The sequence below is a fragment of the Anguilla anguilla genome, chromosome 13 (assembly GCF_013347855.1).
Source record: "Anguilla anguilla isolate fAngAng1 chromosome 13, fAngAng1.pri, whole genome shotgun sequence".
Classification (NCBI taxonomy): domain Eukaryota; kingdom Metazoa; phylum Chordata; class Actinopteri; order Anguilliformes; family Anguillidae; genus Anguilla; species Anguilla anguilla.
Window position 1 is genome coordinate 23093317 of NC_049213.1, and position 17398 is coordinate 23110714.

General features: G+C 42.7%; 1 protein-coding gene across 2 annotated transcripts in view; it reads left to right on the plus strand.

Moving 5' to 3' along the window:
• Positions 1–397: 397 nt before the first annotated feature.
• The window catches only part of poc1a (POC1 centriolar protein A), a 67249-nt gene continuing 50248 nt past the window's right edge, over positions 398–17398 (plus strand). The window contains exons 1-6 of one of the 2 annotated variants that reach the window (XM_035387009.1): positions 398–741; positions 1410–1494; positions 1602–1773; positions 8926–9105; positions 11641–11748; positions 12357–12472. In XM_035387009.1, the coding sequence (XP_035242900.1) occupies positions 727–741; positions 1410–1494; positions 1602–1773; positions 8926–9105; positions 11641–11748; positions 12357–12472 (676 nt within the window). In that variant the 5' untranslated portion in view covers positions 398–726. The remainder of the gene's footprint in view (positions 742–1409; positions 1495–1601; positions 1774–8925; positions 9106–11640; positions 11749–12356; positions 12473–17398) is intronic. The other variant, XM_035387010.1, reaches the window with a different exon arrangement.

Sequence of the window (17398 nt, forward strand, 5' to 3'; positions counted from 1 at the left end):
ATGGCATAAACATGTTGCAGTGAAAATATTTGGCTTTTTAATATTTTCAAAGACTCATTTCTCCTATAGGGGTCTTAAGAGGCTATATTAGAATAGAATATTTTACCAATATTGAAAAATATAATGCAATAACAGTAATGTAGGCACATGCACAAATTATTTCAGCTTTCAGAAACTGAACTACATATTTTAAAAATACATTGCTCTGAAATTTATATTTATCACTATATATTTTTTGCAAAGCAGTGCAAAGCAGTGTATCCCATTTCTAGAAGGGTTTTGAGAACTAATCATAGACCGGAACCAATTCATTCAACAAAGTATTGCATCGGAGCAAAATTGTATTTCGTCGGCAAACATGTGTTGTCATTACTTTCCCTTTAATTTTCAGACGCAAAGTGCTGGCGCGTAATACCGCGCGTAAACTGAAACGGCAGTTTATAGCTAGTCTGCGTTGTTTATTTTTCCGGCACTTGGAAAAAGTGGGAACACATGATTCTTCCTAGGATTTTAACAAAGATGATTTCAAATCTTAATCCACATGACAAATCTTCGTTGTTTTGTTAAGTGAACTTATATCCAACGTGGCTTTCTAATTCGATGTATAATGTTCCATCACTTATGATGCAGTGTGATTAGCATACAAGTTAATATATAGTTAATTCCCGTAGTTTCTCTTCCAGGGAATAAAAACTGTAGTTGTTGCAGTAGCTATTTTTCTGTAAAATGACTTCCGCTTTGGTGAGTTTATCACTTTTCAGAGTTAAGAAAGTTTGATTTTGCGAGATTGAAAACTTTGGCTAGCAACCTAGCTAGCTACGAACTTTGTAGCCAGCGAAATTAGCCATGTTGGCTAAATTACTGTCTGTTATTTCTCATCTGGCTACGCAATGTTAGCTGATTGCATTTTTTGGTTGGCAGTACTTTTTCTGTGACATTGCCATGTAGACTAGCAGGTTAATTAGCTAACGTATTCAGAAGCTAATGGTAGTATCGATAGCTAGTAATAACTGATTGGCTAGCTTTTGTGTTGTCTAACGTTTCGGCTAAATCTAACGTTAGCCAGCTAGACTTATTACCAGAGCAATCTAATTTACCTGTTTCTCTTGCCAGCCATTTAGAAACGTTGCTGATAAGACTAATAGTTATTTTGTTTAGAAAGCCCAGGCTTTACTTGCCATGCTTTGTGTAAGTATACGACTAACTGATACAGCCATGAATACTGACAATTTGACACACTCTGATGAGTGCTTATAAACTGTATACTAACGTACTTAATTTCCTAGCTTAGCTAACTAGTAAGTTATCAAACGACATATAGCAAGGCACTAGCCTAGATTAAAATAAAATGTAGCCTTTTCAGTTGCTTCATATCCCACTTGTTTCTATTTATTATTCTGTGTTTGCAGGAAGACCCAACACTGGAGAGACATTTCAAAGGCCATAGAGACACCATAACCAGTGTCGACTTCAACAGCAATATGAAACAAATAGGTAAGATATTTTCCATTCTCTACAGGCTTGATTGTGAGTGGTCATGCATATATTTCATATATTATCTCTTGTGTCCTGAATGTGACATACTGAATGTTTTCTCCTAGCTACTGGCTCCATGGACTCCTGTTTAATGATCTGGAATACGAAGCCTCAGATGAGGGCCTATCGCTTCGTTGGACACAAGGGCGCAGTGATGTCTGTTCAGTTTTCACCGTCCGGCCACCTTGTGGCATCAGCATCCAGGGACAAAACTGTCCGCCTCTGGGTACCCTGCATGTAAGTCGGAGCCCCAGTGTCACACACTGCTGCACTCTACCATCACCTATGTAACTTACGTGCTCCCTTCATTTTAGTGCACAAGGTTCAAGAATTTTCTGTCTTGGCACTTGAATCATTACTTTTGTCTATCTGCAAAGAAATATTTGAAGTGATTATCATGCTAGTGACGTTGTGCTATGGCGGAAAGTGTGTTTAAAAAATTTTTTTTTTTAAGTTGCAATAACAATGGCAATAAGTAACACATAATTGAAGGTGTAGATTCTTGTCATATATTAATCTGAACTGCAGCTTCCACTGACATTTTTGGTATTCATTTTATGCTGTGGGGTAGGGTACGGGGAGGCCTTACACCTGGGTGATGTCATTCGTCTGGGCTGGGTGGTGTTCTGTGCATGTCCTTTGTTGCGGGATAAAGAATTATATGTGATGCATTACAAATGCGATAATTAGAAGTGGGATGATAAAAACGATTTTTTAGTTGGAGTTGGATGGAAGAACCCACATAACTGGGAAATGATTATTGTGGTTCCTCTTTTATCCGCTGTGTTCTTAACCACATCCATTACTCTCAGCATTTGAAACTGTATTTAATGGGTGTGGTGAATATCTTTCTCCACAAGGTGGCAATGTCGTTTCATGTCATATGTTGTCATTGTTTGAATTCATGTCTCCTCTTTACAGTCATTCATTCATTCATTCATTCATTTATTCACACATCCATCCATCCATTTATTCATTCATTCAGATGTACGTGAGATTCACTTCAGGGCCTGGGACCCATTTTTATTTCTTTTTTGCTATATGGTGTGTTACTGTTTTATTTGCACATATAACTGTCGATACCTGGTACTGAGCCACTGTCAATAAGCAGTGGGTTAATTGAGTTAAGTGTCACTCTTTAGCCAACAGGCTAACAAATCAGTGAATCGATTGATTTAACCAATAAGTATTCTTTTATGATTCTATGAAGTGCACATCTTCAACCTGCATCTCGACTGCCTGTTCTTGCCCCTGGTGCTCTTTTCTTATGTCATTTCTTTATGGCTGTAATATCATGATTTTGGTTTTATATGAATGTTAGCTGTATGAATGTATTTTTTGTATTATGCTTCTAGGTTACCTTTGGTTTAGTGCTTTAGCAATGTTGCACGTACACTCACTAGGCTGGGAACGTTGGTAGCCCATGTGACTCTGCACTTGTGGATATGCTTTTGTTCTCTTGCACTGAAAGTCGCTCTGGATTGGAGTGTCTGCCAAATGAGTGCAATGTAATGTGTAGGCAGAAGTCTTGCCTTTCTGCTGGTTCATCTGTGCAGATGTGATCTGTTGATTAAAGTATTAAAAATCACCGGATGAAGGGTGGTACTTTCCATTCTATGATTTCTCGCTCTTCTGACTTACTGGGCAAGATGTTGACTGCAAGAGGAGCTTATAGCCCATTGTCTTATTACACAGGAAAAGAAAGTGTCACATGTAATAAATTGCATGCAGCGTGTATTTATGAATAATTTAAGCAGCTGAAATTAAATAGAGTTCCACTAACTGCAGCCTCAGTAAAGTGCAGGGGCTTACATTGAAACAGATTTCTCGGTTTTGCCTTCCCCTGGTTATGGAACAGATCCCTGGATTTACTGCGTTTTTAATGAGTTTGGGGCGTCCGGCCTTACCCATCCATTTTACACCCGATTTAGGGATTCCGTACTGTTCGAGTGCAGCAGGTTAGCGGCATACACAGATGTATCCGGTAGTGCCTAAAGCAGCAGGGGTGCCCGCTCCTGAGTATGAGTGTGAGGGTGTTGTGTAGTGACTCTTCTCACCCTGCTGAGCTGCTGCCTGATCTGTGTATGAATATGCACTTCTCTGCGAGGATGGGCCCTTTTTTTCCACTACCCTGGGCTGTGATTGACACAACCTCGGTGATTGATGATTATTCGCCTAGTTGAGTCCCCATTAACTCAATTACCATTCAGCCTAGATTTAAGTACAGTCACCAGTTTGGTCAGTGGAGGATGGGCTCCCCTTATAGGCCAGGTTGCCTCCCACCAGGGAGTATTTTACTCAACACTTTTTGAGTCGTCGGTTTTTTTTTTTTTTTTCTCACTAGGGACTGTTTTACACCTCACTTGCTGGTGTTTTGCAATTTCAGGCCTGGTCTTTCTCCCTGTGTTCTTCTTCCCCTGTAAAGGTAGTGACAGTGCCTCTGTTAAAAGAGCTACAAAAAAACGGAATCGAATTGAACCTGGAGTAGACTGGTCATAATTTGTGTCAATCCTGGTCATTGTATATTTTTTTGTTTAATGATTTTCCATGGCTTGTTGCACATATATATGTACATTCGGGGTTTGTATTTTGGTTCATGCGTTATATAGTTAATTTGAAATACAATTTTTTGGGGCCCTTGTGCTAAGACTGTGATGATGGTAAACATTTGGTTTTGGTGGAAAGATTAAGTGAGCCTATCAGCGTTTTGATAAAAATGGTGATTTTGTGTGACAGTGTCTGGGGTCTGTTCGGCTTTACTGCCGCTGTCACCTTGACGCATTTTCTCCCTGTATTTAGCGACATCTAGAATGTGAAGTTCTGGTCTTCAAGAGACCGCATTGAAATGTAGGCTTAAAAACTGAAACTTATGACAAAATAAAAAAAAAATTGGAACAATTTACATATTTATTGAACGGTTACATATTGTAAGCGCCAGAATTGGGGGGAAAATATAGCCTGTACTGAAGGATTTACAGATTGTAAGGGGGTCATTATACAGGAATAGTTGTATTTAGGATTTTCATATGTCTTGAAATGTTTTATTTTTGTCATTCAAAAGGCTCCACAATTATACTGTACAGGTAGGCTACATTATTCCCCACATCAGGTTGGCAAAACAGTAGCCCGACTGCGATATGTAACGTTATGTCGATTACATAAATTTATCAAAGGCTATTGAATTTTGTTGAAGTTTAAGTACTGTTTTAAGCCGATGTTGATGCCAGATGTTCGTGTAGTTTGACTGTCCCCCTTCTAGAGTATATCTGCTTGAAACCGATATCAGGAAGTCCTCATCCCAGGTTCTGCTTGTGATAATGGCCTCCTGAGGCACCAGGGATGTGTGAGTGGGTGCACTCTCTGCGGCGCAGGAGAGGGATTTATATTTAACGCGCAGCATGAAGAGAGACGGGGCCCTCGGAGGCTGTGATGCATTAAGCCTTTTTCTTTGTGTCCAGCCACCAGGCCGCGTCTCCTTGCCTGTTTGGAGGGAGGTCTGTTCTAGGAACTGCCGTCGCTCTGTGACCTTTTCTGCTTTGTCTCCCTGCTGTATCGTTAAACAAAATCTATCGGCCGGAAACTTCCAACAGTGTAGGTAGGGACCAAACCAGCATTCCTGCTGGGTCTGGCCACACCATTTTACCAATTGGAAGTATGAAAGGTAATTGTAGATTGAACGCAGAGGTTGAAGTTACAGGAAGTGACCTCACTAAGGTAAAGAGAAAAGTGTGCTTGTTAGATGTGGGTGGAATATGGCTCGTGAAGTTGCCTGGTGCTTTGGGGCATGCAATTGAGCTGGTGGGGAAGTGAAAAAAAAAGGCATGTTATTGTGTGTATGCACCGTTCTATCAGTCTAGTAGAGTAAAACTTCTCACTGTCACCCTTATATTCACTCCCTCACACACGCGCACACTCGCAGAACAGATACTCAATGAATTTGCTGTGAAATAACTCGCAGTTCCTCACGGTTTCGATGGGTGAGCATCATCTATACATCGGTAAACAGGTGACTCGTTGTAGTGAAAGCAGAAGCCTTTCTGTTCCCTCAGCAGATGTTGACACGTTGCGTTGCTGCCGTGCTGTTGCTGTTCAGCTTCAGCGCGAAGGCCCAGGAGAACACGAACACCAAACATGTCTTTAAACACACCCATCGCCGCACCGCGTGGGCGTGAGAGGCAGCGGCTGCTCGGCCCTCTCGCGCTGCTCCCTGCGATCAGCCCACTGCTGACGCGCGCCTCTCTCCAGACGGAGTGCCGTGACGTCAGGCGGATTCCAGACGTGCTGTAGGTTACATACCGGGCGCGGCGCTAGCGCCGGGCGCTTCCGCATGCTAGGGCACGTTTCACGCAGATTTCTGGAGCATGACGTGGCGTAGGAACCTCTTAAGACCCTGGGCCATTTTGCGCAACACTCTCACATCCCCCCCCACCCCCTTTACTCTAAATTACAGCTCATGGGTGCAGCAGCTGCGTGTGCTTCTGCCGCTGTCTGAAAGCACGCTCCAGTCCGTTTCTGAAGATTTTGAAACACTTCATGGTCAGTTGGTGACCCACTGGAAGACAGTAGAGGAATGCATGTAGAGGAATGCATGCACTCTCAAAACATGTTAAAAACAACACATAACGTGTCCATGTCTTGCTTTTTGGCATTGGCTAGGCAGGGTCTGGCCTGTGTGTTTGTGGTGCCTGGTACGTAATGATCTCAGTACTGACGTTGTTACCTGACGGTTTCACAAAAACACAGATGGAGAAAATGAGTCTGATGGTCGCAGGGTGAAAAATGGGTCAGACAGTCGTGAGAAATGCAGCTTCCTGAACACCTGGTACAGTTTTCACCCAGGGGAAGGCTGTTATTGCATTATTAGCAGCTTAATTGCTGTTATTTGTTTACTTTACTTTTTTTTTTTACTGTAAGTCTGTTTATGAAGTTTTGAACAATTGTTCAAAACAATTTCATTTAAATAAAATTTAGGTGAATTACTATGTGAGGAAATTATCATAAATTGCCTCAAGTAAAGAACCACAAAAAACAAAGAAACAAACAAAAAATTCTTTCCCTGACCTGAAATTGAAAATGTCCCTGTGGAATTAGCGTTAATATCAATCACCATGAGCAGTGTAGAGAATCAAAGCTCCGGCTGCAAAATAAATATAAACCATAAAGATTATTTAGCTTTTAAAATAAAAACCCATGTGATTAATGCAAGTCATTGATTGGCTAAAGTGACGACACACTTTGCTTTTATAGCCTAATTTTGGAAATGCTTTCTGCCTCTTTCTGCACTTTCCCTAAATAAGACATTTCACTCAGGAGTATTTTAAAGCATTAATTTGCTATTTTCTGGCAATAGTGTTGTGAAACGATTTAAAAATAAATGTGTGATGATAAAAAAATCTGGCTTGGTTCCGTAGGCTAGTATTGAAGCATAATGTTTTTTAAGATGGCCTTTCAAGTCTTAGGCTTTCCGGTTCCTTTTTGTAGCAGCTGAAGGGACACAAAACTAATAGCTGGAGTGACAAGTGATCCTCCAAGGTGTGTTACTCTGGAGTGGTGAAGTGTTGGACTTGGGTGGGAAGGACAAGTTATTAATAGCTCCTGAGAACCTGATAATTGTGTTCTGTTGAGGGTGAGAGAGAGAGAGAGAGAGAGAGAGAGAGGGAGAGGGAGAAAGAAAGAGAATTGAGAGCTGATGAACACATGATACCGGGCTGAACTGAACGCAGGGGCTGTCATGCAGTAGCTCTGTTGTCGCGGGCCATGGTGGCCGCCGTTCTGTGCCGGCTTGCGCTAACGATACGGTTAAGTGAAGTATGAACTGCGGCATCATTCGCAAAACAAAGGGCACCTTCCATTCACTCGATCAGGAGGGTCCAGTCGTACCCAGGAAGTGCCGGTGTGGATGCAAGCTTTCATTTTAACCCACGGCTAAAGCAGCCCATTCAAGACCATGATTTCTTCCTTAGTCAAAGAACTTTGACTTTGCTTTATAGGAATATTGCCTAGCCATGATTTCATCTCTTTTTTTACATAATTTGTAATTGTAATTGTGTGTATGTCACGAAGATAGGTACGTTGGTATGGTCTTTGTGTCATAATATAGTTATGATTCCAAGCCCTAAAGCTGTGTAACTACTTAAATATGTGAAAATATGCTAAATCGATAGGGTAGGTTTGTAATGTTGCTTCAATGTGACATGACAATAACAAGTTAATTAGCCAGTTCCTTGGATGTTATCTAGGAAGGTGTCTGCTGTACCTATCATTGGCTAATTTTCGTGTTCGTGTGTAGCGCATGCTTTGTAATCTGATCCTTGCCAAGAATGTAGGAAGAGAGCGAGAGACCATTCCCTTATATGGGCTTCAGTGGCTGTTGCACGTAAGCGGCCTTGCTTAGCTTAAGCGGTTTGCCATGAGAAGGGTACAGGGTGGGATGGCTGCCGGCTGGCAGACTACAGCATGTCCCTTGTGCTATTTGAAAATGAGCTTTTGTTACAGTGCATGTATTTAGGAGTTGCATTTGGTCCGCAAAACCACCCGCAGTCTAAGCTGCCATAGTGAATTCTCCAGATCGAAACCAGAGGCAGCAGCTCACTTGACGGGTGATGGATTCATTATCTGACTCTGCTTGTTAGCCGCGGTGGTGATTTCCGTACCGTAAGAGAATTCACACAAAATGGTGATTAAGTCGCAGTGATAGCACTCAGTGGGAACTGCTGCTTGAATTGCAAATGGGGAACATCTCTGTGATGAACTCTGAAGCTGTATTCCTGTTTATTTTTAGAAATGCAAAAGAGGCCGTGCATTTCAATAGCAGCTGCTGTCACTCCGGCTCCTGCTGCCCAGTTTATCTTTGCTGGATTCATCATCGTTGTTATTCATCCTCATCATTTTGGATGCTGTTCAGCCAGTGTGAGCTGCGGCCGCGCCCACGTCTGTCCGGCCCAGTTCTGTCTGTCTGTCTTCCTGACTGCGCCATAGCAAGCTACGCTTTGATGTCATACCCTGTGCTGCCCATTCCTACGTTGCCCATATCCTTGTGTTGTGTAACTCCTGTCATTTCTTTGTGGTAAACCCAGATCTCACTCATTCATCCTCAAAGCTGTCTGTGACAATGCTGACTCGCATGTCTTGAAATGGTTCATTTAGCCTTTGGCCTTTTCTTAAACTACAGGTCTGAAAACCACTGTGGTCACTAGACTGATTGTGAAGCGCTGTTTGACATTTTAGTTGATTTTAGCGAAAACACACAAAACGAAGATGTGTAGATTGATGTGAGGCTGATTAATTTGGGGCACCCAGCTCACCATCCTTGGTTGCCTTTATTATTGAAAAGGATGGTTACTCACTGGCCATGATCTCTCCCCTCCCCTCCCCTCCCCTCCCCCCCAGGAAGGGCGAGTCGACGGTGTTCCGCGCCCACACGGGGACCGTCCGCAGCGTCAGCTTCTCCGGCGACGGCCAGTCCCTCGTCACCGCCTCCGACGACAAAACCGTCAAGGTGTGGACCGTGCACCGGCAGAAGTTCCTCTTCTCCCTCAATCTGCACATCAACTGGGTGCGCTGCGCCAAGTAGGTCCTGGGCAGGGCGAACATCGCACCGCGTCTATTCCCTTCTGCTTAACGTCGCAATATTCGCAATGTGTGATAGAACTGCTAAAAAATATGCCTTTGTTTGCATGGGATCTTTAATTAGGCCAAGAACTTTCTCTCATTACACTGAATCTTTTCTCAGCTTGTCATAGGCATTGCCAGCGTTCAGAGCAGAAAAGTTCCACATTTTCCACCCCAAAGCTGTGGTTTAGTAAATGAAAGGGTGCAGCTCCATTTGAATTTAAAGTGGAGCGGAACTCCTGCCGTAATGAACTAGAGTTTGGCTGGAGTAGCTTAGAATTGGCTTAATCTCACGCTCTTACCTGCTCAGACGCATAGGCACATTTAGGCTGGCCTGTTGCATTGAATGTGATGCACGGTAGAAGCCTGAGGGTGGCCTTATGCGTGGAGGTGTGGATTCATTCCTACCTGCATTGCTGTTGATTGTTTGTGTGGATGGTTGTCATGACTATGGCTGGTAATCACACGTCATCCATCAGCACTGAAATGACTGCAGGGGGTGACTGAGAGGTGGAGTGGCCAGATTAACTGACTTAAAGTTCAAACAAACAAAAAAAAGTTAAAATATTGAACATATGGAAACAAACTAATAAATCAAATAAAATCGGGTAACCATATTGACCAGGAGCATTATATGAAAATCTGTTGTAATGTTTTATATTGCTACTCGCAGGGTATAGTCTTCCCATTTTCTTTACTGGACGATGGGACCACTGGCTAACATATTTTCATCATCCATTAACCAGAATGATGAATGGTGGTGATAGCACTTGGGAACAGTCAGGGCCCAAAAGTAGCCCAATAAGAGAGCAGAGCAGAAACGCAGCTCAGTCAGGGGTAAGTCACAGTGAAAGCGCTGGCATTGATGCCATTGTTTTTCGGGACGTTCAGTGCAAGTGTGAATGAATCCTCCAGCAAAGACAGTGTGTGTGTGTGTGTGTGGGGGCTTTCTTTTGAAGCGGCAGGAAGACTGCACTCTCCAGCTCCTTTTCAGACTCTGCTAATTGCTCATCTTGCCACCCCTGTGAGTCAGAGCATCTGAAGAACACTTGAGTGTGTGTGTGTGGGGGGGGGGGGGGGTCTTGTTGTTTCCAGGCGATAAGCTCTAAATATCACCCATTTTATAATATACAGTAATTTGCTCTCTGACAGTGAGGCATGTTATTACCGTCTCTAGCAGACGTTTTGTAATTGGTCCTCTCTTGTTTTGTGAATCCTCCAGCCAGTATTTAATAATTAGTCATGACTCGTTAGGTTTGTTGGGAGTGTGATCTGTTTTGCCATTAACTCTTTAATCGCAAAGTTTGTCACTTTACCCAAGTGTCTCTATACCTTACAGAAATGAAAAATACTGTAATATGTTGCAAATATGTGGACTTAAAAAAGTATAATTTAGCCATTTAACAGATGCTTTTAACCAAAACAACTTACAGAAGTGCAAAGATGAATTTCATGGAACTGTGTTTAAAAAAAAAATTTGCAATATCTGAAAGAAGTGATAATTCGGTTGTTTTTATTAAATAATTATTTTTGGCCACCACACACTCAGCTCCTGCTGACTGGCTGAAGCTAAGCAAGTGTGGGCTTGGTTAGTAGTTGGATGGGAGACCACCAGGGAATACTGAGTTGCTGCTGGAAGTGGTGTTGGTGGGCCAGCAGGGGGCAATCTTCCCTCTGGACAAATAAACCCCAATGCCCCAGTGCAGTGACGGGGACACTGTGCTGTAGGAGATGCTGTCTTTCAGATGAGAGGTTAAACCGAGGTCCTGACTCACTGTGGTCATTAAAGATCCCATGACACTTATTGCAAAGAGTAGGGGGTTCCCCGGTGTCCTGGCTAAAATCCCAGATCTGGCTCTTGCAAAAACTTGCCATCTAATCAGCCCCTGATTTAATTGGCTAAAAAAAATGTTCTCTCCCTCCACTGAGCAGCTCCTCCAGGAGCTGCTCAATGGTCAACAATAGGGGATTGTGGTTGTACTGGGCAGCTCCCAGGTGTGAATGTGCATGAGTGTGAAGCAGGGCGTTGCTGCAAAAGAGCATCCGTGCTCAGCAAACCTACCCTGGGTAAATAAAGGTTAAATAAAAAACACACAGGCTCCTATATATTTCTTGTCATGGTATTGGATTCAAATGAATTTATTTTGACCGAAAAGCTTAATTTAATACTGTTGCAGTTTTGTTCTTGATTACTGTTTTCATTTTATGAATTTCACATTAAAATCTAGATTTTGGTATCGTATGCAGGAGGTGAAACCTTTTCATTTTATATTATCATTTTTATTGATATCAAAGTCTAGATTCTCTATACAAGTCCAGTATGCAAGAAATGAAAAATTTTACGGAAAGTAAAATATACAGTCCAATCGCAGTATAACTGTTATGGAATACTTCTTGATTTCTGTAAGCATCTATGCTTATGTGTGGAAGTTGACAACATTTCAGTCCGTATCTCATTTGAGTCCATGTCCCTCTTTTTAAAAATGATTTTAGGTTCTCACCAGATGGTCGACTAATAGTTTCAGCGAGCGACGACAAAACGGTGAAGATATGGGACAAGACGAGCCGCGAGTGCATACACTCTTTTTACGAGCACGGCGGGTGAGTGCGCCGCTTCATTCAGCCTTTCCCAGATGTCCGCCTCTTTTGGAGTGCCCCGTGCGTGGGCACCACACATACGCTGAGTGCTGGAAGCGCCAGGGCCTTTGGTGTCACACAGCATGCATCTGCGCTGGAGTCTGTGTACGTTTCTTTTGTTGTGCTGACCGATAGCCTGCTTTCTGGTTGAGAGGAGAGTGAATTGGCTTTCTCTCGCCCACTCAGAGTGCGGTGGGCAATGACTGAAAAGGTCCGTTTAACGACTGTATCTTGTTTGTTTTATTTGCTGTAATGACACACACTTCCCCAGTGAATATTAACCTACAAATCCCTTATATCATGGTGATTTAGCATACCTAATTAGATAGAAACGAATTTTTCATACATGTTAACGGACCTTTTTTCGTATTCACGATTCTTTTCATTAGCCCTGTCAGTTAAATTTTAATCGGTTAAATGTCAAGAGGTAAAATTGTTATTCCTTTAATGCTGTTGGTGTGTAATGTTTCTGTAGTCTAATCTAGTGGTTGCAGCACTTCCTGTTGTAGTCAATGCCGCTTGATGCTGGTACGTGAGCAGACATGACGGTCTATTGCTTCCTTTCTCCGCAGTCATGTGACCTACGCGGACTTCCACCCCAGTGGCACCTGCATCGCAGCGGCCAGCTCAGACAACACGGTCAAGGTGTGGGACATCCGCACGCACAAGCTCCTCCAGCACTACCAGGGTAAGGCCGCTCTGCCGGGACGTCCGGCCCGTGGGGCGCGGGGCGTGTGCTGCCGTACCGCTGCCCGCCGCGGCGGTTCGGCTCTCGCCGGGACTCCCCCGCCCGTACGCCGCTGCTCGTCCAGGAACATCATTAGAGCCTTGCCTTCCTTCTGCTGCTCATACACACGCATGTGACGGTTTATTTTAAAACAAACCCTCACAGTTCGTACTTTCGGTTGAGATGGTGGATTAGAACAGCCTGTTACCCTGGTCCTGTAGAGGCTGCGCCGTGGGCTGGTTTCCAGTTTTACTTCCAACTCCACTCCCCTGTCAGTCCCGCAGTCTTGGTGAGGCATGGTTACTGTGCCGTCAAGTGCTTCCATTGGTCCAGACGCAGGCGTGCAGACCCCTGCGGCTGCAGAAGGAAACCGCGATGCTTGTGTATGCCTGTATCACAGAGTCCAAAGCACACAGAATAAAAGAATAGCGGGTACTGTGAATTGTGAGCAGTGTACAGATCTGCTGTACAGCGTGGGCGGGGAGCCTGCTTCTGTTCTAGAGCAAACTGTCGATTACATTTGAACAAGACGGTGCTGCCTACAGAAGGGGCTCTTCAGTTGGCTTTGTTTCATGCTGTGTGGATACCAGCATTTAATACTGATAGTGCTGATGATTTGTGAGGAGTGAAATTCTACCCTGGCTTGCATTTGTGATGCTACTACCACATGAGCCACAAGGGGGCATTATATACAGGTAATTTAGCCAGTGAGAACCATCCAGAGCACAAGGGTGCTCAGACCTGTTGTTTGTTTTAATGCTTTGCAGCTGTGCTACTGCCTTTGACAAGCTATAACAGAAATAATAATAATTAACAAGTTTAATTATTGTAGGACCGTTCATACAACCCATTTAAAGGTCAGAATTCTTACTGGAAAACGTACTATACAAACACGATATAGCAAAACAATTCCAAGAAAAAACAAAAAATGGTAAAATAAAGGGCTTAAAATCTTTTTTATGTATTTTGATATTTTTAGGATATACTAAAAGCTAAACCATGATCAAATAAATAAAAATAAGATTAAATGACACTAAACATGAATGTAAAAACATAACTTAATGCTATCTATTGTTACTATATGTGCATTCATAAAAACTTACATTCGTGAAACACAAGGTTGGATAACTGTCATTGCCAACAGGTACAGTGTAATTTTCTCCATTTTGTAAAACTACATGCCATTCAGCAAATCAATAATTGTCTGTCATCCCAGCTGTGTTTTCTTAGTAATATTATCATGTAATATTTAGGCTAGTAGTTGCTTTCAGTTTTTGATTCTGTTACAGTGGCTACATGATATACGTTCTCTGTCCTCAGTCATGTTGTAGTGCTGCTGTAGCACAAGTTAACAAGGCAGTATAAACATCAGCACACCATTACACTCAAACACTAATGCAATTTTTTACTGACAGAAATATAATGCAGAGCTGATGAAATATGATGGACATTTATTGTATGTGTGTTTCACACATTTTGTCTGCCACCATTATGGGTAAAATAATATTACAAGGATTGTGGAAAAGTTTACAGCAGTGGCCTTCTGTACCGCTCATGGAGAGGCACAGGGTCTCCTGATTTTCGTTTTCACTGTGAAGCATTACAGGCATTTCAGACACATGAAACCAGGTGAGGTGAGTTAAGCAGCGTAAACGACTGCTTTAATCCATCAGTTAATTGCTGAGTGAAGACTGAAAGCAGCAGACTCAGCCTCTCCTGGACCAGGGTGGAGGACCACTGATTCACACTGTCATTGGTGGGAATGTGGATGTACATGCTCGATTTGAATTGTATGTCTTGACATTTCTTGGTTTAATGTTTGACTGGAGCCTGTTGACTCGGTTTGAATTTGGTTTCGTGGCATCGTCCTGCGAAGTCGGAAGCCCAGATCTGGTAATGGAGTTGTTCTGTGAAGTGTTTCTCAGACTGTTTAGAGTCAGGTGTCTGTTTTAGTGCTGTGTGTGTCATGGTGTAAACTTGTGGTGATATTTTTGGTGAGTAGGCTTCCTGTTTGTCCCTTATATGCATATATTAGGCAAACAGATATGAGCCCATCATTGCAACACCTTTTTACATTTTCTTTCAGTTCTGTGTATTTCCTCATTTCCTCTTTCATGGCTTATGAGGGATGTGTTTGAAAAGGTTCTGTGTAAAAATCCTGAATGGAGATAAAAACCTTTGAAAAATACTTTGTGTTCCTTGGGCGAGCAGAGCCATTTTCAGATTAATTCACCAACTTTAGGCATGGGGTGAACCAGCTATTGTATCTGGGATTACCCAGCATGCCCTGGGCCTGGGTTATTTCACTGTAGTAGCACCTGTGGTTTACCTGGAGTGTAGCTGACGCGTAGCTGAGGGAGACCAGTGGAAACAGGGCTGTTGTGTGTAAATAGAGGTATAAATCAGAAAGCTTTCTGCGCTCTGCTGCAGAGCTGGGCTCCCCCACTGTGTGACATCTATGACATGCTGATCCTATCGAGAGTCGTCTGAACTGTGGTTGTCAGTGGTCCTAGAACAAAAATGGCATGATTTTTACAGAAAACTTTCAAGATTGCCTTCCATAGCTTTAGAACGTGTTGTTGTCTATAACAAATTTTCAAATATTTGTTTAAAGAAAAAAAAAGGCTGGTCAGTAACTGGGCTTTCCCTCCAAAAATATAAACGTTCAGGAAATAAAAGCACCAAGCTGTTTTTAAATGAACATCGCAACCATTCAGGTTACGAACTGTAATGCAGTCGGAAGTAAGGTGTGTGATTTGTGCCGGAAATTCCTGGAATATTTGCAGAATAATTGGAAAGACCTTATCAAGGTTGGCCCCATTTGTTGCAGCACAGCCCTGTCGGTTATGTAAGATTTTTAAGATGAAATGCCGCTGAAGAACATAAATGTCAGTTGCATTACGCAACCCATTGTCTGTAGCTTATTATCAAGCAGTCGCAGGCCAGGCGGGGGAAGAAGGCTGTGTACCGTCTCTAATCACACACTGCTCTGGCAAACTAGCGACTGGAGGGTCACACCGTCACATTGCGGAGGAGAAGAGACCCCGCTGCTTTATCTGCCTGGGGGAGAAGGGCGGAGGGTTCATCAGTGCAGCAGAGCTATACTTCCACTGTCAGCCTTACACATGTTTGAAATTTGAGAATACTCCTGAAATTCCCTGAGATTTGTCTCACCGAAATGTGTCATCGTATGAAAGATCTAGATATCGGTGAAATGGGGAGAAAAGATTGTTTTTTGTAACCGTCTGTGAGATGCAGTAGTTTTCTGGCGTGTAAGGGGTTGAACTATTTCAGATAAAATGTGTGACACCGGTAAGTGTAAAGCAAGGGGTGAATGGTTGCAGAACAGGCTAACCCGTAGAGGCAGGGGAACATTACTCAGACTGATAGGAAACCAAGCTCACGAGAAGACGTTGCCAGTGCTGATTATTTCTGTCCCTTCAGTCAGGAAGTCACTCAGTGTAGCGCGGTGCACCCACTCACTCTGCATAAGTGAATGAGACTGGAATCAGCCATGTCTGCTCTGTGGCTCACATCAAGTCTGACAGCGCCCGAGCCCTGACAGTACTCTGTCATTCATAAAAGGAAATGCAAGCATAATGACACATTACAACCCTTTTTAAAAGCCAAATTCGGTATGTCGGTACTCAAATATGAAATTAGGTAGGGGGGGGAAGTACTTCTTTCCCCACTACCTAATGTCATATTCACTCAATGTCTGTGCTCCTTAGAAATGCATGGACTTTTCTGAAGCTGCCAAGTTAAAGATTTGTCAAAATTATGTGTTGTGTATTTTCAGCCTTCATGAATTAATGCAAAGACACGATGCAGTTTCACTCACTTTCTTCCCTGCCTCATTTCCTAGATTTAATTAACGTAGAAAGAACTGAATCTCAATCCCCATCATTCTCTTGTTCTTGTAATGTCACCAGACGTCCTCTAGAGGGTTTCTGGTGCCTTCTGAACGAACAGCAGTGAACAAGGACACATTCATCCACTGTACAGAGTAAATTGGCTTGAAGTGAGGTTGACAGTTATTTTATATATATATATATATATAGAGAGAGAGAGATATTTACTTAAAAGTCCTTAAAATGCTGGCAACACAACATCTGGATGAAGAATTTGATTTATGTAGACCAGTCAAAATGTGAATAGGGCCCTTACTTTTTAGAGACTTTGCACTTTTTTTTAAATGCTCAGAAATTAAGATAATTGTATTTGAGCTGGGTAATCCTGTTTGACTGTTTTTTGGATGCTCATGTGAAAACATTTTAGTGCTTTCTCCCATGGTGCTGTTGAATATTTGGTGTAGTAAATTTTGAGCTGAGGGCATTTTTTTTGCTTTGGTGATTAGATTAATTCTAGGATGTGCAGCCATCTGGTGTCTGTTGGTCACATGCAGGATCTTATCCGATCATGTGTTTGATGACTTCCTGAGTTCTTCGTTTTAGTTTTCAAGTGCTCATGCATATGGCGATCAGAGACCTGAGTGCCTGCTGTGTGTTTGTAGTGATGAGTACTTGTGTTTGCAGTGCACAGTGCTGTAGTGATGAGTACTTGTGTTTGCAGTGCACAGTGCTGCAGTGATGAGTACCTGTTGTGTTTGCAGTGCACAGTGCTGTAGTGATTAGTAATGGTTGTGTTTGCAGTGCACAGTGCTGTAGTGATGAGTACTTGTGTTTGCAGTGCACAGTGCTGTAGTGATGAGTACTTGTTGTGTTTGCAGTGCACAGTGCTGTAGTGATGAGTACTTGTTGTGTTTGCAGTGCACAGTGCTGTAGTGATTAGTAATGGTTTTGTTTGCAGTGCACAGTGCTGTAGTGATGAATACTTGTTGTGTTTGCAGTGCACAGTGCTGTAGTGATTAGTAATGGTTGTGTTTGC